This window comes from Gigantopelta aegis, chromosome 10 (assembly GCF_016097555.1).
Source record: "Gigantopelta aegis isolate Gae_Host chromosome 10, Gae_host_genome, whole genome shotgun sequence".
Lineage (NCBI taxonomy): Eukaryota > Metazoa > Mollusca > Gastropoda > Neomphalida > Peltospiridae > Gigantopelta > Gigantopelta aegis.
Genome location: NC_054708.1, coordinates 68,190,244 through 68,217,605, shown reverse-complemented (window position 1 = coordinate 68,217,605; position 27,362 = coordinate 68,190,244). Strand labels below are relative to the sequence as shown.

Here is a 27,362-nt window from a genome sequence, read left to right as displayed (position 1 = left end):
TATTGTTTTTGCACCACCAGAAACTCCATATATATAAACCTGTATCTTTTAGTTCTGAAAGCGGACCATTTGCTTCAGCTGGGGGTTCGTCGGAACCCCCCAAACCCCCCCAGCCTACACCCCTGACTGATGATTAAAAAGATTAACTCCTTTCATTGTACACCTGCTATCATTTTACAACATGTCTAATCTGAATGAATAATGTGTAAATCAGGAGTGCAGGAAGTACTTAATGCTAGCCAAAATTCTGATGGACGAGTTAAAACATAACGGCTAGTCCTACCGTTTACCATTCTCAGATAAAAACATTCACATTTCAATATTTTCAACTGTTTGTTGTTTGTCAATTACGGAATGAATGAATCTGTATTATTAATTCATCATTGATTACTGACTGTGAAACACTTGGTAATTGTGACAAGTGGTCTTTAGAGGGAATTTGATGTTAATGGTTGCATTATTGTGCTGTAGGCCGAGGGACTAGCAGGAATTCTGTGCTGTAGGCTAGGGACTAGCAGGAATTCTGTGCTGTAGGCCGAGGGACTAGCAGGAATTCTGTGCTGTAGGCCGAGGGACTAGCAGGAATTCTGTGCTGTAGGCCAAGGGTCTAACAGGAATTCTGGCCGACTAGTGATCCAATACAGTGCTCGAAATAGCATCCTGCAAAATGCAGCCCATTTGTTTTAAACCTAGCAGATGAGATCAATTTGCCCCTGCTAAATTACAGGTCATTTTTTTTCAAGTGACAAATGCATGTATCAATTATTTAGGTCGAGATTCTGTTATGTATTTTAATTCCATAATGCTCTAAATTAATACATCTTGGAGGTCCTGAATTTTGACACACTATCCCCTCATGCTGTCGCATGTTTTCTTAGCAGGACATATTTCCGTTTCAGGCTTGCTATTTAAAAAATAATAAAATAACAGCAGGCCTTATTTTACTTCCTATTTCGAGCCCAATAGAAATGCTATACCAAGACAAATACTTTTTCTAAATTTTCTACTGAAGCAAGGAAATCTTAAAATGAATCCAAAGTCTTGACTCCATCAGATGGTTCCGTCAATAAAGTCTGCTTTATAGTGTTTTTCACTGTGCTGAATCTAGTACTAGTAAAACATTTCAACTAAAATACACCTCTAATGTTTATGTACCGATTTAAGATGGTCACCATTTTGCAACTATGTTAGCACAAGTCATGGGAACTGTCTTTTTACAACCCTGACAGGAAATGTTTTATTTAACAACGCACTCAACACATTTTGCGTTACGGTTATATGACGTCGGAACATATACTCAAATAAAACTTGTTTTTGGTCTTGAAATATACTACTCAACGTTTGCTAGGGATATACCAAATACATATGATTAACAATTTGTGCAAATTTAAATTTGTGATCATTGTGACTATGCATTACAGATGTTCTATAGATTGCCATAATTGCACAGCTACAATTAAATATGTTGTCCATCGAACATAATAAATGCTGTTCACATGATCTGGACACATACAATTTAATAATGATGAAATCCTATCTGAAAATGTATATGCTTATGTTCATGATTAGCTGAAGAGACACCAATAAGCTAACATCCTGTACTCACTGTATTTCACTGTAGTTTTAAAAAGCAGTTACAAAAACAATCATCTTACAGCTTTAGCATACACAAAACGTCACATCAGAATGAGCTTCACTCAGAACTAAGGACACATGATTATACATGAATATGCTCAATAAAAAAACTGAGTTTCAACCAGGATTAAATTATCTTTAAGATGACCTGATACCTTTCGTTTAAACAATATTCTGTTAATATTAACAGCCGGATGTTGCCCATCATGAGATACCTTTAATATGACATGTCCCAGATAAAAAAACAATATCACGCCAGTGTTTTAACAGTAACATCTGTTCAGTTTTAAGATAATAAAGCAGCATTTCGAGTAAGACTTTTTAACTTAAGTGAAAACAGAAAAAACATAGTCTACTATCTAGTGGCTTCAGAACAAGAAAGTAAGAGAGAACAGCACTGTTTTACATTATCAATTCATATTTTAAATAAACTAGAATAACAATAACTAAATGATGGCATGACAAAGTCTTGTTTCAAAATAAAGTAAACTGACCACTGGTCACCTAAAACGAAATGCAACATTTTCAAAATAAAAAGTAGTGTATTTGACTAAAACTTTTATCAACTGTTTAAAAGAAAAATTGCTCAACACTATTTTAAAATATGTAACTAAACAAAAACTGTGTTTTGAATCTACAGGACATGAAAATAATAGGCCTTGCTACCATGCTAAGAAATTTCTGAATCAACTGAATGATTGTACACATTACCCGGTTTTGCACTTAGATCAAGAATTTGTCCATGCTGAATGCCACCTGTGTTGAGGGTGTTTGTGTTTTCCTTTTGTTGAAACGGACCTATCTGTCCATCCTCCCTGAACTCGCGCTTCCACCGATAGAAGGTTCTCAGCGAGATTGTCGGATACACTTTGTAGAATTCTTGAAAGTCCATTGAAGGATTTTGTTGCAAGTACATATACTCTTCACGATTTTGTTTCCTCAACCGAGGAGAGAAGAAATAGTCATCATGCAGTCCATTCTTTGCTGATGCAGATGACACACATTTCATACCCGAAACTGGAGATTCTCCTGTAGCTATATTGGAAACACTTCTGGATGATGATGACAACGTTCTCTCTAAACCAAACGAAGGTGAAGAAACCCTTGAGGTGGCAAGATTCATCTGTTCACTTGAAGGACTAGAAGTAAGTGATTCCGATTTAACTTGTCTGTCAAACGACAAAAACCCCGATGAAGTTGGAAGGTTAAAATCGGGAAAATTTACTGAACTAAAACCCTGACTGCTGAGACCTGATTCAGTCAACTGTGTCATGGCCACACTCTGAACCGGATGACTAGAAGTGTTATTGATTACCGACATCAATTCGTTTGCTTTGCTGGTGGTGTTTGAAGAGGTTGAGTAACAAGAAGTGGGAGTCAATCCTGGGAAGGCTATTCCCCCTAAACCAGATGCTTCACCACCATCCTCAGCATTAGAAGTATGTTCTTCCAACTCAGTACTGGATGAAGTATTGGATGCTGGTCTGTCCGGAGGTATCAGTCCCGGAAAGGCAACTCCACCAAGCTTGAGAGGTACACTTACTGATGAGCTTGGCTTTGTCAGTCGAGTGTTGTGACCATCATTGCTCGAATCGGACTGATCCAAGGGAGGTAATCCAGCTGATTTGCAGATGTTCTCAACAGCAGCACTTAAAAAGCCAATAAAACTTCTAGAAGAGTCCAATTTATGGTGGATACTGGAGCTACCATCGCTGATCTTACCAGGAATCATCTCTTGATTACCATCAACCGACTTATCCAGTGAAGTAGGTGAATCCAACTCGGCAGTATTCGAAGGTGAAGAATTCATCTGTAGAATCTGGTCATTGGTATCAGGCAGTGTCATGTCAGAACTCAAAACATATTTGGAGGAAGTATCGTAATTTCTTGCATGTGTACCCAGTCTTTCACTAAATGTACCTTTTTGGTAACATGCTTTATTCTTCACTTTGTTTCTCACAGATATCAACATTTTCCACTTCTGAAATACATCTTCAACAACTACTGGAAACATCTGACAAAACACTTTGTAGCTTACATCGGGATATTCCTCAAGGTACTCTAAACCATCTCTAGTCTCCCTGCGCCACCGATAAAATGTTCGCAGCGATATTTGCGGAAAGTTGTGGGAAAATTCCTGATAATCCATGAATGGATTCATCAAGAAGAACAGAAACTCAGCTTGATTTACCTTTCTACTTTTTGGACTGATCCACTCTTCTGAACTCTGCCCAATCTTGGAGTCCAGCAACTCATTATGCTCTTCTACCCCAGATGATACAGCTTTGTCTAAATATAATGTCAGGTTGTCTTTCCACTTTTTGAAGACATCTTCAGGAACATCACTACTGCATGCAGAAAACATGCTGAAGTCGATTTCTGGATTGCTGTGAAGCATGAGTAGCAATTCCTTGACCTTCTTCTTCCATTTGTAGTAAAGCTTTTGTGAGAGAGATGGGTATTTTTGTGAAAACTCATCCTTATCAATGTTTGGGTTTTCCATGACATAACAAAATGCCTCTTGTGTCTCGTCATTTTTTGTTCGGTTGTCCACCATGGCCTGCAGACTACCCATTGGATCACAGTCATCCTCACACAGGCTGCGATCACTGGCACCTGACTGAATAATTGACTTCCAGTGAGCAAAGATATCTTCCGAAATTTCTGGGAAATAGCTCACCACTTCCTGGTATGTTGTATTTGGCCTCAGCTGAATGTAGTCCATGATTTCCTTGATCTCTCTTCTCCACCTGTAGAACGTTGTTCCAGAAACCTCTGGAAATCGAAAGAAGAACTCGCGGAAATCAACAGTTGGATTATTTTGCAGAAAAACATATTCTGGACGGCTAGCTTTGTGAATCAGTTTTGCGTGCATTCCATTGACAGTTGTCTGCTGAGTATCGGTGAAATAGTTTGGATTTTCGTGTTTGATGCTCAAGTCAGTAGGAGACAGGTTGGCTTCTGAGCCTGCTTCAGGAGAATGGCCATCTGGTGAACTGCCTTCAAGATTCATCTGCAGATTATCAGATTCCAACTCTGATGCGGATACTTTTTCAGAGAGAACAAGATCATTCCACACCTGAAACACGTCAGAACTGATGTCAGGAAAATGCATCTGGAATTCCTCAAATGATATTGATGGATTCTTGCGGATATCATTGATTTGTCCCTGGATTTTTTTGCACCATGTATAAAATTTTCGCATTGATATGTGTGGGAAATGCATTGAAAACTGAGAAAATGAAATGTATGGATTTAATTTCAAGAACTGGAATTCTGTTTCTTTGTGTTTTGCATCTGTATCATCAACTAAAACATCTCTGCTAGCAGTCTTGATTGACGATGCATCTAACCGAGAAGTGTTTATGTTTGCACTAGACTTCAACAAATTTTCTTGGAACTCATTGCTTGTGGTTAGGTCAGCAACCGATATCTTTTCCTTCCATTTATTAAAAATATCAACAGGAATATCAGGGAAGTAAATGTGAAATTCTGAAAATGGCGTAGAATGAGATTCCTCCAGAATACACATTGCGTTTTTAATTTCTCTTTTCCACCGGTAAAATGTCCGCAGAGACAAGTTAGGAAATGCAACTGACATGTCATGAAAGTCCATTTCCGGATGTTGTAGGAAGTGATAAAATTCTGCTTTGTTTTGCTTTCGTGACTTTGGTGAAGCAAAGTCAGCTTCAGTCTGTCTAAATGGACTGTGTTTTTCCATACCCAGATCAGAGGGACTATGATGGCCTGTTGTTGAAGGCTTTGTGTGTCTAGCCGAACTGGTCTCATCGGTGGGCAATGAACCTGATCTAGAGAACTGCTGCTTTCCCGCGTCTTCATTCCGAGTTAAAGCTGAAAGATTCATAGCTGTGCCCCACATGTGTGTCAACAAGGGATTGTTCATCCACAGATTAGGTTTCACATCCGACCATGGCACTGTTCCGAACCTAGCAGCTTGTCCTAAAAAGGGCGACCAGTAAGACGCTCCTGGGTATATACTTGCACCAGACTGTGGACTTCCCAACTGCTGCTGCATGTTCAGCTTCCAGGCACTGAAGACCTCCTTCGACACACCAGGAAAGCACTGGGAATACACGGCATAGTCCATTTCATAGTAAGGGTTGCTCATGAGGAACTGGACTTCCTGCTGTATCTTCTTCTTCCACACTGTGAACGTCTGCTGCGTGACTGTCGGGAAATGCTTGGAGAAATCCGAAAATTCCATCTGGTAGTTTTTCTGCAGGAAGTTGTAACTGGACTGTTTGACACCATCATCAGAGAACTCGGCCGCTTCGGTGTTACCAGAGGAAATGTGGTTTGAAGAATCAGAGGTGTAATGGACACTGGAAAAGTTGTACCCTTGTTTCATTAAACCTTTCCAGTGAGAAAAGATGTTTTGCTTTGCCTGAGGGAACACTCTGCTGAACTCTTCAAAAGACATGTCGGCATTTTGTTCTAAGTACATATACTCCTCTTTGATTCTTCTTTTCCAGCGAAAGTATGTCCTCTTCATAACACTGGGACAATGGCGAGAAAATTCTGCATAGTCGGCAAAAGGCATGGCTTCTAGCAGTTCATACTCTTCCTTCTGGTAGACTTCTCTTCTGTGTTGTATTCCATCCAGTGAGGTGTACTTTCTCTTCTTTCTCGCACAGTTTGCCGTCACATCCACGTTGATGTAATCAGAAGCAGACGTGTGTTCGCCGTCACCCAAGAGACGTCCCACAACTGCTGAATCCATTTCTAACTCCAGTTTTCTTTTGGGACTATCCAGTTGATCTGGCGCATTTGTCTGAAAATATATCAAAGGTAACAGTGAACTTAATAAATAGAAAATATGTTTTCAGATAAAATTTGAATATTTTCTAAATTTAATACAGCATGCTAAATATACATGTATGTATGACACCAATTTAGATTAACTATTTCTGTTGTGTTATATATGTGCTGTGCAGGTACATTTGTAACTCAGATTTGAATCTTTACCCATATATAATAAAATTAATTACAAACATTTCTAAATCAGAGAGTTGCATGGATTCAATGTTGTCCACTATATACTGAATTACATTCAGTTGGCATACTAAGCATTGCTAATTTACTATCCAACATATTTTATCTATCCTCTAGTATGTTAAAACTACATATTTATTCTGTGTATTTCATATTTAATATAATATAAAATAATAAATTCTGAATTTTGAATGATTCAATGTGTTGTAAATATTTCACATACAGTCAAACCTCATTATACCTCCCACTTTGGGACCGAACTGATTTTGGCGTTATGACAAGTTTGGCATTATTACAAGTTTTATTATTTCCACTCAGGTAAGTGCACTATAAACCTCAGTACCGGCCCCAAAGTACCCTAGTTGTGTTACAGACTAACAAAATATGCTATATTACAGACCTCTTTATTCTGACTGAGATACTTGCAAATACTGATTAACAAATGCCCAAAGAGAGACTCAAATAGGGTACATTAAAAACTTGAGGGAGGGGTATTTGTTTAGAATTAACTAACATTTTCAAAACGATTTCTTATATTTATTTGTAAGAGGTAAAGAAGTAATTTTGGAAGGTGGGGTGGGGGCTTAGCGTTACAAACTATTTTATAGGATTAAAAAATAAAATAAATAAAAAGGTAGCATTTTCCATTACGGAATTGTTGAAGGATCATCACCTGAGACAAAGCTGGCATGTATCTCATGTCACACATTCAGCAAATGAGTGATTGGCAGAAAGAAATGTTTTATTTAACGATGCACTAAAAGCATTTTATTTACGGTTATATGGCGTCAGACATATGGTTAAGAACCACACAGATTTTGAGAGGAAACCTGCTGTCGCATGGGCTACTCTGTCCAATTAGCAGCAAGGGATCTTTTATTTGCACTTCCCACAGGCAGGATAGCACAAACCATGACCTTTGTTGAACCAGTTATGGATCACTGGTAGGTGCAAGTGGTTTACACCTACCCATTGAGCCTTGTGGAGCACTCACTCTGGGTTTGGAGTCGGTATCTGGATTAAAAATCCCATGCCTCGACTGGGATCCGAACCCAGTACCTACCAGCCTGTAGACCGATGGCCTAACCACGATGCCACGAAGGCCGGTAAAGTGATTGGCAGACTACACCAAAGTTCAGCCAGCTAATGTTTCGCTAATGTTTGCAAATTATTTTGACAGGTTTCTGAAGTGTTAATTCGTTTTACTGTGTAGCGTAAAAAAACGTCTAGTGAGTGTTAGCAAATGTGATGACGCCATATTAAAAAAAAAAAAAATGTTTTGTTTAAAGACACCACTTGAGCACATTGATTATATTAATTAAGTCACATACTTCGGAGACTTTCACCCCTCTTGAAGATTATTCCATAAAAAAGTAAAATGGCAGATGGCAGATATATTTTGCCCTATGCAATCTAAGTGAAGTTGATATTGGTGTCATTGTTACAGTCTCACATATGGAATCTGTGTCACTGTAATGTGTTTTTTTCACAATTTGTGTGTGGACAACATTCAGGGGAAATGTAACAGTAATTAAAGTATTACTTTATTGTAGTTGTTAACAATTTGGTTCAGACTTTAGTAGATGGTACACGAGATCATCCAATGGCAGTACATATTGGGTTGTTTTACTATGCTTTCGTATACATAGGAATGTGTCACCCAATGCATTGGCAGATGGTGGAGTTGGTAAAATGGGGTAAATTTATGTAAATTTAAATCCAGACGATCGGTGTTCAAACATTTTAAGGCAATAAGCGGGGATGGCGGTATACCGGAGGTTGGTATACCGAGGTTTGACTTTATTAATATTATTCCCAGAACATTAAAAACCAATCCAAGTTAAAAACTATTTCAAACCTGTACTTCTTCATCCGAGTCAGTAAATTCCATCTTAATTGGAGCACCAGTGGAGGTACTAGCTGTACCGCCATATTCAGTCTCTGCCTTGTTGGAACTGGAATGAGATAACAATGACTTTACAATATACAGACACATATAGAATATCAGGTTACTATGTTTTGATATCATGGTTATTTGGCGAAGTTTAGATAAGGCTTCAGCGAGCCTGTTACAGCGAGCCTGTTACACCTTTATCGAATCGAGCTAAATAACCACGATATCAAAATGTAGAAACCTGATGTGGGTTTTTTTTATCATGCAACCACTTTCAAGTTATATTTTTGTAATATGTTTTAATCAAAAGCGGTATAGAAACTATTAGCTTTATCGTGTAGAAACTACTTCCGGAAGTCTGACAATAGCAGGTGCCCAAAAGCATCTTGGGAATGGCATAGCCAGCCTAAAAGTTAGGTGTTTCTAAATTTTAAATAAAATATTTTGATTATACTTCAAAGTCTGTTGTGTCACATTACAATTTATATGTGTGACATGAAGATCTAAAACACTGGCTGCTATATAGTGACTGATGTAGATGCTGTTCCCAATGTAAACATTCTTTGCATGAAGCTACTTGCATTTAATCATTTGATTTGGCAGTAAACTCCATCAGTATCGGTAAACATTCCCTCCCCTAGTTTATCGGAAGGTCACTATATTTCTACAAGGCCAGTTTGTAGCTGGAGTAAATCATTAAATATAGTTATTATTATTATTATTACAGTCAAATCCACTTAATTGGATGTCGGATTATTGTATATTTCGGATATTTGAATATGTTTGTCCTGCACGGAACCATTTGCCATTATGACAATACAAAATCCAACGGTTAATTGGATGTGTTTTTTTAACGTGTTTTCGGATATTTGAATATAAAATTATCCTTGCCAAATGGCAATTGCATGTAAAACAGGAAAGTTTGTGTTACTTGATGTGTTTTTGTAAAAATTTATGATCGTACGTAATACCATACATGCAGAAATGAATACTTTTAATTTTATTTAATTTCATTGTTAAAAAAAGAGAAAAGACTTACAACAAACTTGTTTTCTTGTTTCTTAAATTATTTCAGATGACTCGTTATTAATCAATACATTTTCTAATTACATCGTAATTAATCCATGAACTCTGAGATTCATCTCAAATGTGACCCAATGGCCGAGACAATGCAGGACAATCAAGGATCAAAGTCGGTCATTCCCACCTTGTTGGCGGCCATGTGCGTTTTGTAAGCAGGCATCTCTTAATCTCATGTCGGCCACTTTTGAAGCAGTGTATGTTTAATCCATAAATAAACACTTGTCAGATATTTTTCTCTATGAATTGTCGGTGACAGTAACAAACAAAAGCCGTTTGCTACTAGTGTTATTTTTAGCCGGATCTTTTGATCATGTGATTTTTCCTCTGCAGCTCACAATGTGAGGCCCCATTTGGGGTGACCGATTATGGTGATTACTGTTTAGATTGTTAAATGCCGACAAAAGGTAAGTTGTAGGAGATTTTCTTAGCAAGTTGGATTAATCATCTTTTGGCTATAAATATTGACAAGAACTTTTTTTTTTCACAATGTCAACATGGCAAATAAACGGAAACGAAACGATTTATCTTTGGCTCAAAAATACATCGAGATATGCGCCCAGTATCTCGCCAATGCTAACCCAGAACGAAAAAGACAGAGAATGGGAAAAGCAGCCAATGTGGAGAAGGCCTTATCAGAATGGTTTTCCGTCGCCAGACAAAAAGACATTCCAATATCGGGCCCAATATTTGCGTTTGTGTTTGTGTTTTTCCTTCTGTTACATTGAATAACGGCCTTTCACTTATTTGACTTTGGCCAGTCTAGTTTACCTGTCAAATCAGTTACAAATGCACACAGATAATAGTCAGATAGACGTCCTGGTAAAATACAGAACATGGAAATGACTACTTATTCAAGATTATATTGGGTGGTGGGGGTGGGGTCTTGTTGCATTTGATTTACAAATGTACAAAGAAGTTAATAACAGCCATTTAATTATCAATAAGTTAATAACGGCCTTTTAATTATTTGACTGTGGCCAGTCTAATTGAGCTTCCGGTGGTTTTATCTGGGTCATTAGATGTTTAGTCACTTCTACTTCTAGGTGTACAAACGGCATTAACTGTTGCCTCTTGTATTTATCAAGTTTATAGACAAACTTGATAATGACAACAGAGTCACAATATGGAACTTGGAATCGGTATTTTATTAACACAAAATACTGAAGAAAATGCCACATGTCATGAGGCCCAAATTGGGAGAATCGTAATTAGGGTTTGCATAAATCAACAAGAGGTCTTAATTGGGTATATCGTATGTCGAAATTGTACTTTCGGTTTATTGAATATGCCGCTTATTTGAATATAATTTTGTTGCACGAGGCACATCCAAATAAGCGGATTTGACTGTATTATTATTATTAATCGGAACACCTCGCTACGCTAGATGTAGAGTAAATCGGAAAAGATCGCATATATATTAGTGAAACATTTTTTCCGACTCTTCGCCCGATATCTCACGAAAGTTACCGAACTTCAATTTGAAGGGAAGTAACCCCATCAATCAATTGTTAGAAGAAAACATTTCGTGGCTAACAGGTCGCCAATAAAACTAAATTTGCGACAGTAAAACCACCGATATACGTCCGCAAATCGAAAACACAGTAGGGTTATCCCCTAAATGACACCAAATTAGTGCTTGTGATAGTTTTCATGGAAATCGTTGTTATATTAAAAAAACATTTTTGGATATACAAAAAAAGTTTTAGGGTCTGCAGGTTCAAATTAGGGTCGGTCGGGTAACTGGAAATAAACAATATTTTATGATACGCCTTACATATATATAAAAACTATTCAGTTATACACTATTGAATTTCTGGAATCAGAAAAGAAGATTTTTTTTTAATTGGATTATTTTATTCTTTTGGTCAAAGGTCAGAACTACCAAATCAGCAGTTGCAAAACGAAGTACTAGTAGGCATTGGAACTGACAGAGTAGGAGTTGGGGGTTTATCGAGAGCTACAGACAGTCAGTAATGGGGGCACACGGGGGGAGGGCTCTACGGGCCGGAGTCTGTTACCACAGAAGTGTGAAATATGGTCCACTTGTAATGTATAGTTGGTGAAATTGTTGGCCCAAGAATAGAAAAAGTATGATTCAGTGGTTTTCCGTTTAAAAAAAAAGAAGAAAAAAAGAAGCTATTTTCCGTTTCATGTTTTTGTAAATTCCGTTTCATTTCAAGTTTCAGACTACAATATGTAATTAACAATTGAACTAACAAAAGTTGTGACAAATTAAAGGGTCCGAAAATTGACTCAGTGACTGGTGTCAACTTGCGTCGCTATTCCTCATTAAATCAAAGTAAGCCTACATATTAGTAGCGAAAATCAGGAGCAAAGGCTACAATGATAATAACCACATACCGGTAAACAGGCCCGTACGCAGGATTTTTAATGGGTGGGTGCGAATTGCTTGTGATGGGACCAATCAACATAAAAATAACCCCTCAAAACAACGATTACGTAACGTTATTTAAATATAATAGAGACTAGTGGACCTTTAGTAATTTTGTGGGGTGTGTTCAGCCAGCCTGCTAAACATTTGCAAACATATTTTGACTGGTGGTTCCCGAAATGGTCATTCAGTTTAATGTGTAGTGTAAAAATCTGTCTTCCAAGACAAGCGTTAGCGACAAGCCGCTGGCTAAATTTACTTCTGGAAAAAAAAATCCTGTCCCATCTGCGCAGTAAACTAGCCCCAAGTTCAGCCAGCAAACATTTCGCTAACGTTCGAGAAGTATTTGATTGGTTCCCAATGTGACCATTTGGTTTACCGTGAAGCGCATAATCCAGTCTAGCGTTTGCCAGTAGTACTGCGCATGGGTCAATCGTCAGTTTTACAGCGTGTGACAATAGTAAAATAGTATTAATTGTTTTAAAGGGACATTCCCGAGTTTGCAGCATTGTAAGATGTTTCCAACTAATAAAATAGTTCTACGATTAAACTTACATATTAAATATATATTCTTGTTTAGAATATCGTATATTCAATGTGTTTCTGGTCATTTCAATATTTGTAAGAAGCCCAAACTGGATTTTGTCTTCAAATAATTTCGTACTGTATGAAAAAATCTTTTTAGGAAATAAAATGAAATTTAACGTAGCACAAATATTAGAACGATCAGAAACACGTTTAATATACAGCCACTAATATTTTATGCTGAAAAATACAATTGATATGTAATTACAGTCGTCAAAAAGTATCTCTGTTAGTGAATAACATCTTTAAAATTGCAGCAAACTCAAGAATGTCCCTTTAACTTCGCGGAAAATCGTAATTCTGTTTCCAAATAAAAATTCCGTTTCACAATGGGAATTTCGTCCGTTTTCCGCGATCGCGGAAAATCACTGGGTCTACTGTGCTCATGAATCAAAACAAAATATATTTTAAAAACGAAGGCAATGAGCAGTAATGGACACTGTATTCGTGGGAAACTCAAAGTTTTCCTGAAGAAATTAACCCATAGAAGCTGAGCTATACATTCAGACAAGAACCAAGCAAATATGAACTGGAGTCTGAGCAACTGTGGCGAAAATAGACGTCGGAAATGAGGGTAGTAAATGTCGCATGCAATGCGCGACACCTTGTTTTGCAACCACTGCAAATTCACAAATTCCTTGATGTGCCAATGAAACTTGGTTGGAATTTGTCTAATAGTTTTGAAATGTTTTAAATGTGCATTTCTCTAGATATAACTATAGTAACCGTCAACCCCTTCCTGGGGACAAATGGAGAATCCAACATGGCATTCATAAACCTTTATATCTATGAAGGTACTTGGCTTTTCAATTTTGCCCTTTTTGGGGGCCCGTGCACCCCTCAAGACCATGGAATGTCAGAATGACCCAATTCATAAATTTGTTTCTCCATGTACCAAGAGTGGATCCACAAAATGTGCATGGAATTGGTTAAGTAGGTTTGGAAAACAAGTATTCAGTATAAATGCAGTTTTCTATAGAACTATATATAGTAAATTTAACCCAGTGCCCGGGAATGGTAGACCAAACATTAATGACATTAAAAATCAGATAAACCATTTATTGACCTTTACATACAATGTGTATATTAAGACCATTTGAATATGGCATTTCCCCTGCCCGTTTCTGATCCTGGTCGGGCTGCTGGTGCTCTCTTTCACTTGCCAGCACAGGTGGTCCCTGCCACCCACCCAACCCTTTCCTGTCCTAGACAGAGGAGCCTGCCTGGGTAGACACCTGCACCCATGACAGGCGTGCGCTACAACAGCTTGCCAGACCTGACCATACAGCATTTCTGGAAATAAATTATAACTTTTTTTTTGCTTAATTTTTATCTTTTAGGCCACACTACTCAGGACCCATGGGGGAGAGGGGTTAATTTATTCCGGGAGCCCAGAGAGGTTTAATTAGCATTGCGAGTACAAAAGGTCTGAGGCCTGGAATATGTAGGTGTGGGCTGCATGTGGGACCCCCAAATGGCTATTCTTAAGTGTCATCTCCTGTACCAATCCGCGGGGCTGCCCCTCAAAATACCCAAAATTTTAAGTTTAATTAGCATGGTTGAGTACACCAATCAAACCCTACACCAAAATGTTCTCTGTTGATGTACTAATTAAGATCCACCATTCTTAAGTGTCAGCTCCTGTACTTAGTCCACTTAAGAAGGCCCCTAATTAGCACTAATTAGAAGTTTAATTACCGTATATCGCTGTGTATTAGCCGACTTTTTGATACAAAATGTATCAAGTCAAAGGCTGGGGTCGGCTTATCTAAGGAGTCAACATTTTATTGGAAATGTAAAGTTAGAATAGTGACCACGGCTCACTCGATCTATTGTCATTATTGTGCTCTGCATTTCCGCTTTCATAAAGGTTTAATATTGCATTTTAACACAAGCTATTACAAATAAAAGATATTAAAATTGTATATATATGTTCATCTTTAATAAATGTTGGTGTTTAAAAAAGGTAATATTTTATCTGTTTAAACAACAATAAATGGTGACCGATCAAAACAATTTCGGAAAACTTCGCAGGTCACGTGTCATTACAAAACTGCTTACTCAAACCGGTGAACACGTTAATTGTTCCAGCTTCATTTGTTTTGTTTTGTCGCTTGGGATTATCGACACGGGTGGTTGGGTATGGTAGGGTATAGCCGACCTATAATGAAAAGACCGATTAGCACAATCAACAATGCAAACAGTCACTGTGTTTTTTAACGTGTTGCAATCAAATGTTTTTAGGTATATTTCGCTATCTTGGTACTTATATTTTACGAGAAATAAATAACCGGACACCGTTTCTATAATAGAAATCGGCTACTCTTTAAGTGTCGTTTGAAAGCAGAACCTGACATCTGACTTGGTTAGTTTTATATAGGGGGGTCGGCTTATATACAAGGTCGATAATTTTAAAGCCGATTTGGAGGGTGAAACTAGGGGGTCGGCTAATGCATGGAGTCGGCTAATACACAGCGATATACGGTAGCATGGTTGAGTACATCACCGAAACTGATGCCAAAATAATCTTTAGGGTACCCTGACTAAGGATCAGTGATTCTTAAGTGTCAAAACCTGTACTGAATCCACTTAAGAACGGGTCAAAGGTCAAAATCCATCCAATTTCAGGTTTAATTAGCACGATCGAGCACATCAACGAAACTAACGTTAAAATTTTCTCTGTTGATGTACAAATTAAGATCCTCCACCATTCTTAAGTGTCAACTCCTGTACTTAATCCACTTAAGACTGCCACTAATTAGCGCTAATTAGAAGATTACTTAGCATGACTGAGTACATCAACGAAACTGATGCCAAAATATTCCTTCGGGTACCCCCACTAAGGATCAATGATTTTTAAATATCAACCCCTGTACTGAATTCACTTAAGGTCAGAGGTAACAATTTGCCCAATATTAGGTTTATTAGCATTCACGAGTACATCAAAACATAATATGTTCTCTGTTGGTATGATAAACAAGACCCACAATTCTTAATGTCAACTCCTGTAGTTAGTCCACTTTAAATGCAATGAGTGTGAAATGAAAAAGTATGATTAATATAACTAAATTTCTATTTGATTGTAATATTATATGAATATGATGATATGACTATTTCCACATTTGAACAATGAAAGAATACATTTACTTGATCTACTCATTGCCTTTAATTCTCAATGTGAGTGTTATAGCAGTGATACTTTTTGCATGAACGAGAGTAATAGTTATACATACGTTGATCCATTGTTTTCACCAGTGTCTGGTGAAATTCTGAATGTACTATTAGTTAACAATGAAAAGTCTGGTATACCAAACTTAAGATACAAGCTAGTTCACAGGGTCCATAGGTGATGGTTCTGGGTGATGTAATAGCCACTCATTTGAATAATACATTTTGGTGAATTCTGTCCAAGTTGCGAGCCACATGATATACTTTCGATTCCACGCCATAACAAATGACATAAAAATGGGATTTCTCCAAAACTACAGCATGAATAAAGAATGTGAGTACGTGATTACTATAAATGCAGTCGAACTCCAGGACTAAATCAAAACAAAAAGTGCGTCCCTAAATCTAAACTAAGTTATTAATGTGATCAAAATTCAACTCAAGGTTCATTTTTTCTTATTAGTCACCAGAAAGAAAATTATTGATCAAAACAGAACTTGAGTTCCAGTCTGGTTCCATTTCATTGCCTGCCTAAACAACTTTCACCTTCCTTAATCTTCATCCTCATAAAGGACTGCCTCATCTTCAGATGATACTGTCATGTCTTCCTCTTCAATGCTCTCATCACCAACGATCCCGTTTCCATCTGGATGAGGGTTTCTGGGAGTTGTGTTTCTTCATGGAATATTGGTTGATAATATCCACTGTAAAAATCCCAACCATTTGATGCAGTTGGATGTTGCTGGATATCAGTGAGATCGGCATTCACCCACATTTGTGTAACAAAGGATGCATGTTTCATATATGAATGTTTAGCTCTGCCTTACATGATGGAATGGCACTAACATTTATGCCCTTCAGCTTCTCCAACAGATTCTTTGTCGTTGACTTTGGTCCATAACCCTTTTCAAATATCTTGTATCGAAAGGTATTGAGTGTTATCTTGCTTGTATCCTTTGCTTCATAGATGCTAGCGATAAATGTTTGCAGGGTATATTTTGTGTGATATGACTGCTTCAATCGCCATATCTTCAAATGCTTCTTGTACCTTTGTATTATTTTCCAGATTAGCAGATGGTCTCAACTTTCCCTTGCGAACAAATGATCAGTGTAGTCACTACCGGTGAATGCATGGAATCCTGGTAGTGCTGCACATATCTGAGGGCCAAGTATAAAACTCAAACTTTCTGCAGTGATACAACATGATGACTGCTTTGTCAGTACCTGACGCACGGATGAGTATGTCTCCTTTTATCCCAGTCTTATGAGTGTCATCAACTGATTTTGCATGAAGGCATATCTTGGTATCTGCCTCCTCGTGGTTATTTCTAAGGTCATCAACCACACCACACTTGAGAACTCCATCTACAACTTTGAAATGATGGCATTCCCCTGGAATATCAAGGTAGAGCTGGCGGCTTCCAATTATCTGTGCATATTGCTGGTCCTGCCACTCCCTTGCCAGGAACTGTGAAAGTTGGGTTTTGAATGACCAAAAACTCTGTTATCTGCTCCTCTTCTGCCTCACTCCATATCTTTCAAAGATGGCTGTGGGAGTTGTCAAAGACGAGGTGAATTTGAATGATAGACAATGCCATTGTTTGAATCAGAATGTTTCTTGCAAGTCCTCCGTAAGTTGACGGTAGACAGTGAGGTAATGTATGAAGGAGAAATTGTCCGTCTACAATGCATGTACACGTGTGAATTCGGGGTGGCCTTTTCCGTCTTTCACCTCTGATTCCAATAAATGGAAGGGAGCGCTTTTTTTCGGTTTATGCCATTTTTCCATCTGTGCTGCACATTGCCAATGGTACAGGTGTGAGTGAATATTCAAATATGAATGGCAAGTCCAGATTCCGTTTGGTTGCTAGTAACACCAGGTGAACCATAATATATCTTGTACTCTTAAGTTCAGCTATTCTGTGGTCTTTAGCTCTTTGATTTTTCACACAATCATTTGTAAAGGACTTTATCTTCTCTTCAAATCTGTTGAGATCACTAATGTAGGAATGTAGGAATTCTCTGTGGTGTGACTGTCCATTTTCTGGAACGCTGAGCAGACTTTCCCGAATCTTGTCACTGGCAGCCTTCCCTGTGCTTATGTTGAGCAGATAACAGGGAATTTTTGATAACAGGACCTAACAAAGGAGACCACAGGTCAATAGTGATGCCTTGAAATCGAGATCATTCAAAACCCAACTACCACAGTTCCTGGCAAAGTTGTAGATGGAGTTCTCAAGTGGGAAGTGGTCGATGTCCTTAGACATAACCACAAGGAGGCGGATACCAAGATATGCCTTCATGCAAAAGCAATTGATGACACTAAAAGGAGATACTGACATAGCAGTCATCATGCTGTATGACTGCAGAAAGTTGAGTCGCCACTGTGGATTGATGTTGGTACAGCTGACAAAAATAACCACAGATATACCAATATAATCACTATTTACCAGATACTTGGCCCTCACATATGTGCAGCACTACCAGGATTCCATGCATTCACCGGTAGTAACTGCACTGGATCATTTGTTCGCAAGGGAAAGTTGAGACCATCTGCTAAGCTGGAAAAGAATACTGAGGTACAAAAAGCATTTGAAGATATGGCGATTGATGCAGATCTCAGTCATATCATACAAAATACCCTGCAAACATTTACCGCTAGCATCTATGGAACAAAGGATACAAGCAAGACAACACGCAATGCCTTTCAATACAAGATATTTGAAAAGGGTTATGGACCAAAAAATCTGTTGGAGAAGCTGAAAGCCATAATTGCAAGTGCCATTCCACCATGTGAAGCAGAGCTAACCATGCATATCAAACATGCATCCTTTGTTGCACAAATGTGGGTGAATGCCGATCTTACTGATACAACTGCCAGAAACCCTCATTCCAGATGAAAACGGGATCATTGGTGATGAGAGCATTGAAGAGGATGACATGACAGTATCATCTGATGATGAGGTAGTCCTTTTTGAGGATGAAGAATAAGGAAGGTGAAAGGCCATAATTGCAAGTGCCATTCCACCATGTGAAGCAGAGCTAACCATGCATATCAAACATGCATCCTTTGTTGCAAAATGTGGGTGAATGCCGATCTCACTAATACAACTGCCAGGCAATGAAATGGAACCAGACTGGAACTTAAGTTCTGCAATTTTGATCATGAATTTTTCTTTCTGTCTGGTGACTAATAAAAACAAAATGAATCTTGAGTTTGAAATTTTGATCACATCAATAACTTTTTTAGGTTTAGAATAAGGAAGGTCGTTTTTTGACCTAGTCGTGGAGTTCGACTGCATTTAGTGGCTAATCATATACTCACATTCTTTATTCATGCTGTGGTTTTGGAGAATGCCGATCTTTTTTGTGTTTTTGGCACAGAATCGAAAGTATAACGTGTGGCTTGCAGCTAGGACAGAATTCACCAAAATTTATTATTCAAATGAGTGGCCATTACATCACCCAGAACCAACACCTATGGTCCCTTTGAACTAGCAATATCTTAGTTTGGTATACCAGGCTTTTCACTGTTCAACCCTAAGATACCACGTGAATTTCACTAGTCACTGGGTGAAACATATGGAACAAGTACGTATACTCTACAACAGTTCATACAAAATGTATCACTTAATGCTTTAACACTCACACTCGAGAATTATAAGACAATGAGCAAGGTCACTAGTAAATGTAATCTTTCATTTATTTTCAAATGTGGAAATAGTCATATCATCATCACATCATATAATATTACAATCAAATTGTGAATTTTGTTATATTAATCATACATTTTCATTTCACACTCATTGCATTTAAAGTGACTAACTACAGGAGTTGACATTAAGAATCGTGGGTCTTGTTTATCATACCAACAGAGAACATAATTAATGGTTTGATGTACTCGTGAATGCTAATAAACTTAATATTGGGCACAATTGTCCCTTTGACCTTAAGTGAATTCATTACAGGGGTTGATATTAAAAAATCATTGATCCCTTACAATGGTACCCTAACGAATCTTTTGGCATCAGTTTTTCGTTGATGTACTCAGTCTGCTAAGTAATCTTCTAACTGCTAATTAAAGTGGCAGTCTTAGAAGATCCAAGTACATGTAATCTTGACACTTAAGAATGTGGAGGATCTTATTTTATACATCATATTCATAAAATATTAACGTTAGTTTTGTTGATTACTCGATTGTGCTATATTAATCTGAAATTTTTCATTGTGACCTTTGACCCATTCTTAAGTGGACTAAGTACAGGAGCTGACATTAAGAATCACTGTTCCTTAGTCCGGGTACCAACAAAGAACATTTTGACATCATGTAGTTGATGTACTAAACCATAATATTGGGCAACTTCTAATTAGTGCTAAGGCAAAAAAATAAAAAAATAGGTGTGTTTTCCGATTGCATCCCCCCCAAAAATTAGGGTAGGTAGGTAGGGTTTATTTTATTTTTTTTAAATTGAATACTATCATAATAATAATATTATTATTATTTTATTCATTATCATTATCGTTATTGTTATTATTGTCATTGTTGTTGTTGTTGTTGTGTAGTAGTAGTAGTAGTAGTAGTAGTAGTTGTAGTATAGCACTGTAGTTATAGTAGTAGTATAGTTCCTAGTAGTAATAGTAATAGTATTGGTATGCACTGTTTGTGTATTTCCTTAAATTAATGGGACATTGTATTAATTTCGTTGTTCTTAATTTAAATACTTTATGCAAACATTTGAGATGCATTAATAATAAGACCTGTTGATTTAAGTGAAGACAAGAATTAAGCTGAATTGATACGATTATATTTAATCGAAATAACCTGTACCAAGGCTATGTTCGTACATTCGGTTACTTCCGTGGTAGCTAATCAGGGGAAGGAACTCTATTACAAAAGCTTTTCCATAATTTCTCGATGTTTTTCGGAAGGGAATTACATGTGCAAAATGTATCGTATAATAGTACGTAAACAATGTGCAAGGAAGGAAATACTCTTGTTTGGTGATGTTGTCCTCTTTTTTTTTTTTACTTTTTTTTTTTTTTTTTTTTTTTATTATTATTATTTTTATTTTTTAAAATTACTTTTTTCAGTTTAAGAGAGAAAAAAATTAGGGTCGGGGGGGGGGGTAAAACTAGGGACGGTCAGTCGACCGGAAACACACCTATTAATTTTTTTTGGCCTAATTAGGGGCGTTCTTACTGTAAGTGGCATCAGTTTCGTTGATGTACTCAGTCATGCTAAGTAATCTTCTAATTAGCGCTAATTAGTGGCAGTCTTAAGTGGACTAAGTACAGGAGCTGACATTTAAGAATGGTGGATCTTAATTAGTACATCAACAGAGAACATTTTGGTGTAGGTTTGATTGGTGTACTTTAACCATGCTAATTAAACTTGAAATTTGGGGTATTTTGAGGGGCGGCCCCTCGGATTGGTACAGGAAATGACACTTTTATACTTGCAATGCTAATTAAAGCTCTCTGGGCTCCCGGTTTAATTGTATGGATTCAGAATCGAGAAAATGTCAAGGACATTTACCCACAAAACATACATGTACAGTTTGCAAATCAAGTTGTTTTGGAAAATGAAAATGTGAAGTTTACACAACACAGAAAAACAAATGGCAATAGTTGAGCATCATCCCATCAGCAAAAGTCTATATACTTACACATACTCTTGGATTTCAGTATTTGATTCGCTGCATTCATTGCCAAACATAGATGGTGATTCTTTCTTGGTCAGTTCTGCAGTTTCTGATTCAGCAAGATCACACATGTTCATATTACTTGGAGGGCTTTGTGGAGCTATTTTCACCATGTCGACCGTATCACAACTCTCACCCATGCTGGCAGTGTGTATCACATTTGACTTGTTCTTCAAAACAATCCGGATCTTATCCTCACACTCTGAGTCAATATTTTTTACTGTCCATGCTTCACAGTGTTCAGAATTTGGCACACTTTCCACCGTGTTACTTCCCTTCAACTGTTCAACATCTATGTTTGATTCAGTGGGAGGTAAACTGTTTGAACTGGATGCATTGTGGGACTGTTCACATGTCAACTTTTTCCATAAAACAAACACCTCTTGACTCACTTCTTGACACAATTTCTGAAACTCAGGAAAGGTAACCGTTTCATTTTGGCGAATGAAGTCCATTCCCTCTGCAATTTCCTTTTTCCAACGATAAAATGTTCTCATAGAAATGTTTGGATACAAGGTTGAGAATTCACTAAACATTAAATGCGGTGTCATTTGCAGGAAGGAAAATTCTTCTTTGTTCATTTTTTTGGTCATACATTTTGCTCCACTTGCAAAAAGATTCTGCTGTTCAATAAGAGGAACTTCCATATTTTCCAAGTTAACAATGCTTTGGCTTAATGTCTGCTGGTTACCAGGTGTGGCATATTCCTGAGAACTACTTACAGCTTCAGACATTGAGATGTTGTCCGTGCTTGTGTCTGGTTCGATGGCATCTGCATACTCATCACCATCATAATCATCGTCGTATTCATCAGAGAAATACTCAAGTGATTCACTGTGTCCATCATTAATGTCTGCATTCATTCTCTGTTGTGATGACCCTTCAGATTCAAAATGGCTGTCACCTGTAGCCTCCAAACTAGTTTCCGATTCACCGACATTACTGTCTGCCATTCCAAGTGGTTGCCTGGCATCTTTGTTGGAAGAACCGTTAACCTTTGAACTAAGAGCCTCAACCCGAAGACCTATTGGTCGCTGAATCAGCTCCTTGATGCTGTAATTCTCCTTCTCCTCATTGTCGACATTCAGACACAGCAGACCTACAACCTCGACCGAGTGTTTGAAACTGAAATGTTTTTGGCACAGTCTGCGTACTGATTTCACCAATGCTGGGAAAAAATCTTTGGAAGACGCATCACTATCAGTGCTCTCCATCATACTAGAATAAAACAAATATATGTATATTATTACATACTAAATAATCACATAATGTAAAAAAAATTATAACATACATACAAGTTTAAGTATAAGTATAAGTTTGATTTTTAAAATATAACTTGTGTACACACATGTATATTAATTATACATTGTTTGAAATTTTTATCTGATTTATCGCACTAATGTGGATGACATTACAGTCACATAATAATATACTAATCAAAAAGTAGACAAGATGATTTTCAGCTGATACTGTAAATAACACAAATTTCCTTCTTTCCTTACTTTTTTTTTGGGGGGGGGGGGGGGAAGGTGGAAGAGTGGGTAGGGTTTTTAACCAAATTTATTTTGTGCTTAATAAGAAAATTTGTATAACAACTATATTTAGTATTTACATAAACTATGACATTCTAAACATGCCAAATTCTGTGTTCATAATCTAACTTTCAGTTTTCCCACATCCGATCCAATGCACCACGACCAGTATATAAAAAGCTGTGGTATGTGCTGTCCTGCCTGTGGTAAAATACATATAAAAGATCCTAATGCTACTAATGGATAAAATGTAATAGGTTTTCTCTCTAAGACTGTCAGAAGTACCATATGTTTGACATCCACCAAGGTGCTCTAGTGGTACTAATAAACAAAGCTTGAATATTACATAAATACTTTAACTGTTTTAAATATGGAATCTAGGCTAGCTCTGCCACAAGTTTGCCAAATTAATTCACCACTTCCTAATTTTAAAAACTGACAAATTTTATTTTACTTTGGTTAAATAATTTCAAGCAATAAATCATTCATGACTGATAATATTGGAATATATGCATGTGGCTTTCTACCATTTTTGATGTTTTATATAGATAATTTGGCAAACCATTTTAGAATTTGGAGGACTTATAACATGTGAATGTGTGCCAGTTAGAAACAGTCAAATGAGTTTTACTTAACACATACACTAGATCTGTATGTACACATCTGAATTTAATGAAAATCACACAACAGTTCATTTTCCACAGTTCACTGCAGTGTTGTTGTTTTATTGTTTGTATTCATTTCTTTCTCCGACTTTTATGAAAAAAGTTAAGTTAGTTTTGTTTAATGTCACCACTAGAGCAGCTGATGTAGTGCATGTCTATCATGGGTGCATGCTAGCAGCAAGCAAGGGATCTTTTATATGCACTCCTCCTAAAGAACTCATACCACAGATTTTCATATTCCAGGCCACCTGGTGCTTATAAAACTTTTAGTCTAGACTCGAGACTAAGACACTAATGTCATGACAACGCCATACAAATTGTATGTGTGTGACATCATTAGAAATTGAGTCTGGACCCCAATAAAAGTTTTATAAGCACGGGCCCAGGTGTGGGACACTGGTTAGCATGGGAAAAACCCTATTACAGAATGGGTCCAATCAGGTGGTTTGATAAACAATGCAAACCAGCACATTATCAACTGAGCTAGCTAGATCCCACCCAGGCCTTTATGAAAATTACTGTGAAAAACAGCAGTTTGTTTTGTTTAACGACACCACTAGAGGACATTGATTAATTAAACATCGGCTAATGGATGTTAAACATTTGGAAAACCTGACTCAGTAGTCATCAGAGGAAACCCACTACATTTTTTCTTAACGCAACAAGAGATCTTTTATATGCACTTTCCTACAGACAGGAAAGCACATATCATGGCCTTTGACTAGTTGTGGTGCACTGGTTGGAACGAGGAAAAAACAAATCTGGAAAATGAACATTGTCAAATATATAATGACTTCACATAGTTTTAAAGTGTTTGCATATATATAGTTTTAAAGTGTTTGCATATACATAGTTTTAAAGTGTTTGCATATACATAGTTTTAAAGTGTTTGCATATATATTATATGCCTGTTTTCATTATCAAATGTTATAAAAATATTAATTAAACTTTATTTTAAAGGGACAGACCCTAGTTTTTAAACACTGACATAGTTTTCATTGTTAGAAACATTTTTGATAACTGAATCCAGACATTATTTACATAATCAATTTGCATACTTTCGAACTCCATTCAGAGAGGGGGAGGGGGATGAGGACAAGGAGGGGGGGATGAGAGGTTAAGAGGGATGGATGTTAAGAGGGATGAACGGAGAGAGAGGGGGAATGAGGAAAGAGGTTAAGAGAGATGGATGGAGATAGAGAGATGGACGGGGAGAGAGAGAGAGAGAGAGAGAGAGAGAGAGAGAGAGAGAGAGAGAGAGAGAGAGAGAAACACCTTGGTTTGTTAACAAGTATATATACCGGTACTGTATGTGCAGTTACAGTGTCACCTTTTAGTAGACAGCTTGTTTCTGATTTAATGCATTTTTTCCTACAATGTCTTCAACTAGCAAACAACAATTGCAAACCAATGAATTATGTGGAGCATATATGAGGTGGTGAGTATCTGTGAATCAGGAATACAAGTATCCAGACATAATGCTACATAAAATTATTGGATCAATTCCTGCCACCTGTTCAGAACAGTGCAGGGAACACTTTGTTCAATATTATGTCACTTCGCGAGTTTCAGAGCTCGCTACAGAGACGTAGGCCAGTAGTAAAACACTCACCTGATTCACAGTTCGTCTAAGATTGATCCCTGTCATGGGCCCATTGGGCTATTTCTTGTTTCAGCCAATACACCAAGACTGATTTATCAAAGGCCATGGTATGTGCTATCCTGTCTTTGGAATGGTAAATAAAAAAGATCCCTAGCAACTAATGAAAAAATCTAGTGGGATTCCTCTCTAAGACTGTCAGAATTACCAAATGTTTGACATCCAAATAGCCAATGATATATCAATGTGCTCTAGTGGTGTTGTTAAACAAAACAAACTTACTTACAACTACATTCATTTGATGGTTGCAGTGATTGCCAACCTAAAACTTCGAATCAGTAATGAGGATAACAGGCCTTAAGAAGTGATATTTAAGTAGGCTGACACAATCCAGTGGAGGAGGGGGGTGGGGGGGGGGGGGGAGAGACAAGCCAGATATTTATTGTATTTATACTATTTTTTATAGTAATATTAAAAAATTACAGTTTTGTCAAACGGGACAAGGGGCAAAGTCTCTATAACATATATGGTACAGCAAAATATTTTATGGTATATGGTTTATCTTATTTGAAGTTGGACAAAAACAAACAAACAAAATTGTCAAGTGGGGAAAGGGGAAGTCTATAAAATGTTGTACACTGTATAAAAAAAACTGTCAAACTTACAGGTATAGTATGTTGTGTGTCAGCTAATGACAAAGCATGCTGATCATAAAAAAAAAATAATAATTTAGTACTAGTATTAGTCATTCCATACTGACATGTGGATTTGAAGTGATGATGCATTCTTGGTACCTGGTAACTGTCAAGCACTAGCAAGGACATTTGAGTAAATCTAAATAGCACACCTAATTTAGAACAGGCGACGACAAACCGTGTTATCATTAACATATCGAAACATTGTTCTTGAACACTGGGCAAGGTGGTTTTCAAAGAACGTCAGTCACGTGATAGTCTCTTTATCACTGTTGATAATACGGCGACACAACCTGTCCCTACTGACATCTTTTGTTCCACTCGGCTTGGGGCGATCTGTCGTTTATTAACACATTAACCGCTTACAAAACTTAACGAACTACTACATGCCACTAAGAGTACTATCAAATCAACCGTGTTACATGTTTGAAAAACACCCGACACAAGGGAACGCGTGCGATGTTCGAAGCGTGACCTCTCTGTCTGGAATTTGCCAGCTGTCAACGTGACCCGGCTGGGCGAGTGCAAACTAAACAACGGAAGTATATATATATACCAGTTATCGCTCTGCAACAGACATACACGTAGCCAACTAGGTGAAATGCATTCCGTTAATACAGACAATAAAAAGTACACGTAATGCAATAAATGATAAGCTCAGATATCTTAGAATTCTTACCCGCATTCAACACAATGGTTTACGTGAGCCTCTAACAAATGCCACGCGAGCCTCGAATCTTTCAAACCCAATTTGCTTCTCAGTCGCTTCCAGCGGTCGAAGGAACCAGCCAGATATACCCGCCGAGCATCCCTCCATTTGTATGCTTCCTGTTGCCGCGACTTTTTATCTCTGTCAGGCCTCAGAAGTTTTCTCTTTTGTTGAAGTTTATAATTCATGTCAGTAGACGGCATGGCAGCCATCTTGTTGGCAATAAGCGCTGACGAATGACCCACTTCGGAACCAAAAGTCCCTGGGCATGCGCTGACCCCAAATCACGTGGTAAGCGCGACCTAATCCCCCTAATTCAATGACACCTGTCACTTTATTGACACAAGTGACATAATGCGTGACAAGCGTTCAAAGTTGCACCATACCTCGACCTGTTGATTAGAAACAAAGCCTTTACTGCTGGTCTTGTTTCAGTGAATGTAGCTTCTGATTCAAATTATTTCTAAATTACCTAAACTTTGCCAAAAATTATAAAAGTAATTTAAATACATAATTTTAGTTTAATGTTGTATTTAATAAACAAAATTATAAAATTAAATTAAGTTGAACAAAAATATATATATATATTCATTATAATTTTAGTGTTGTGTTGGGAAGCGTTATTTTGTGATACATACAATGCAACAAATAGGGAACGGGGAGGGGCCCAGTGCAGTGCCCCACCCCCA

At 37.5% G+C, this 27,362-nt stretch overlaps 1 protein-coding gene across 1 annotated transcript; it reads right to left on the bottom strand.

Moving 5' to 3' along the window:
* LOC121383761 lies at nucleotides 1-26,885 on the bottom strand. The gene is made up of 4 exons (XM_041513858.1): nucleotides 26,644-26,885; nucleotides 21,437-22,690; nucleotides 8,507-8,603; nucleotides 1-6,427 (listed from the first exon to the last, which is right to left on the bottom strand). The coding sequence occupies exons 1-4, from the start codon at nucleotides 26,883-26,885 to the stop codon at nucleotides 2,306-2,308; spliced, it is 5,715 nt and encodes a 1,904-aa protein (XP_041369792.1). The 3' UTR covers nucleotides 1-2,305.
* Between the last annotated feature and the right edge of the window lie 477 nt (nucleotides 26,886-27,362).

Bases quoted from the DNA above. Each gene is read 5' to 3' on its own strand.
- LOC121383761 (XM_041513858.1), bottom strand. From the start codon at position 26,885: ATGGCTGCCATGCCGTCTACTGACATGAATTATAAACTTCAACAAAAG. The intron at 8,604-21,436 runs GTAAGTATATAG...ATCTCATTCCAG, and splicing joins ACTGAAATCCAAGAGTATGT to TTCCAACAAGGCAGAGACTG. The intron at 6,428-8,506 runs GTTTGAAATAGT...ATATATTTTCAG, and splicing joins ACTCGGATGAAGAAGTACAG to ACAAATGCGCCAGATCAACT.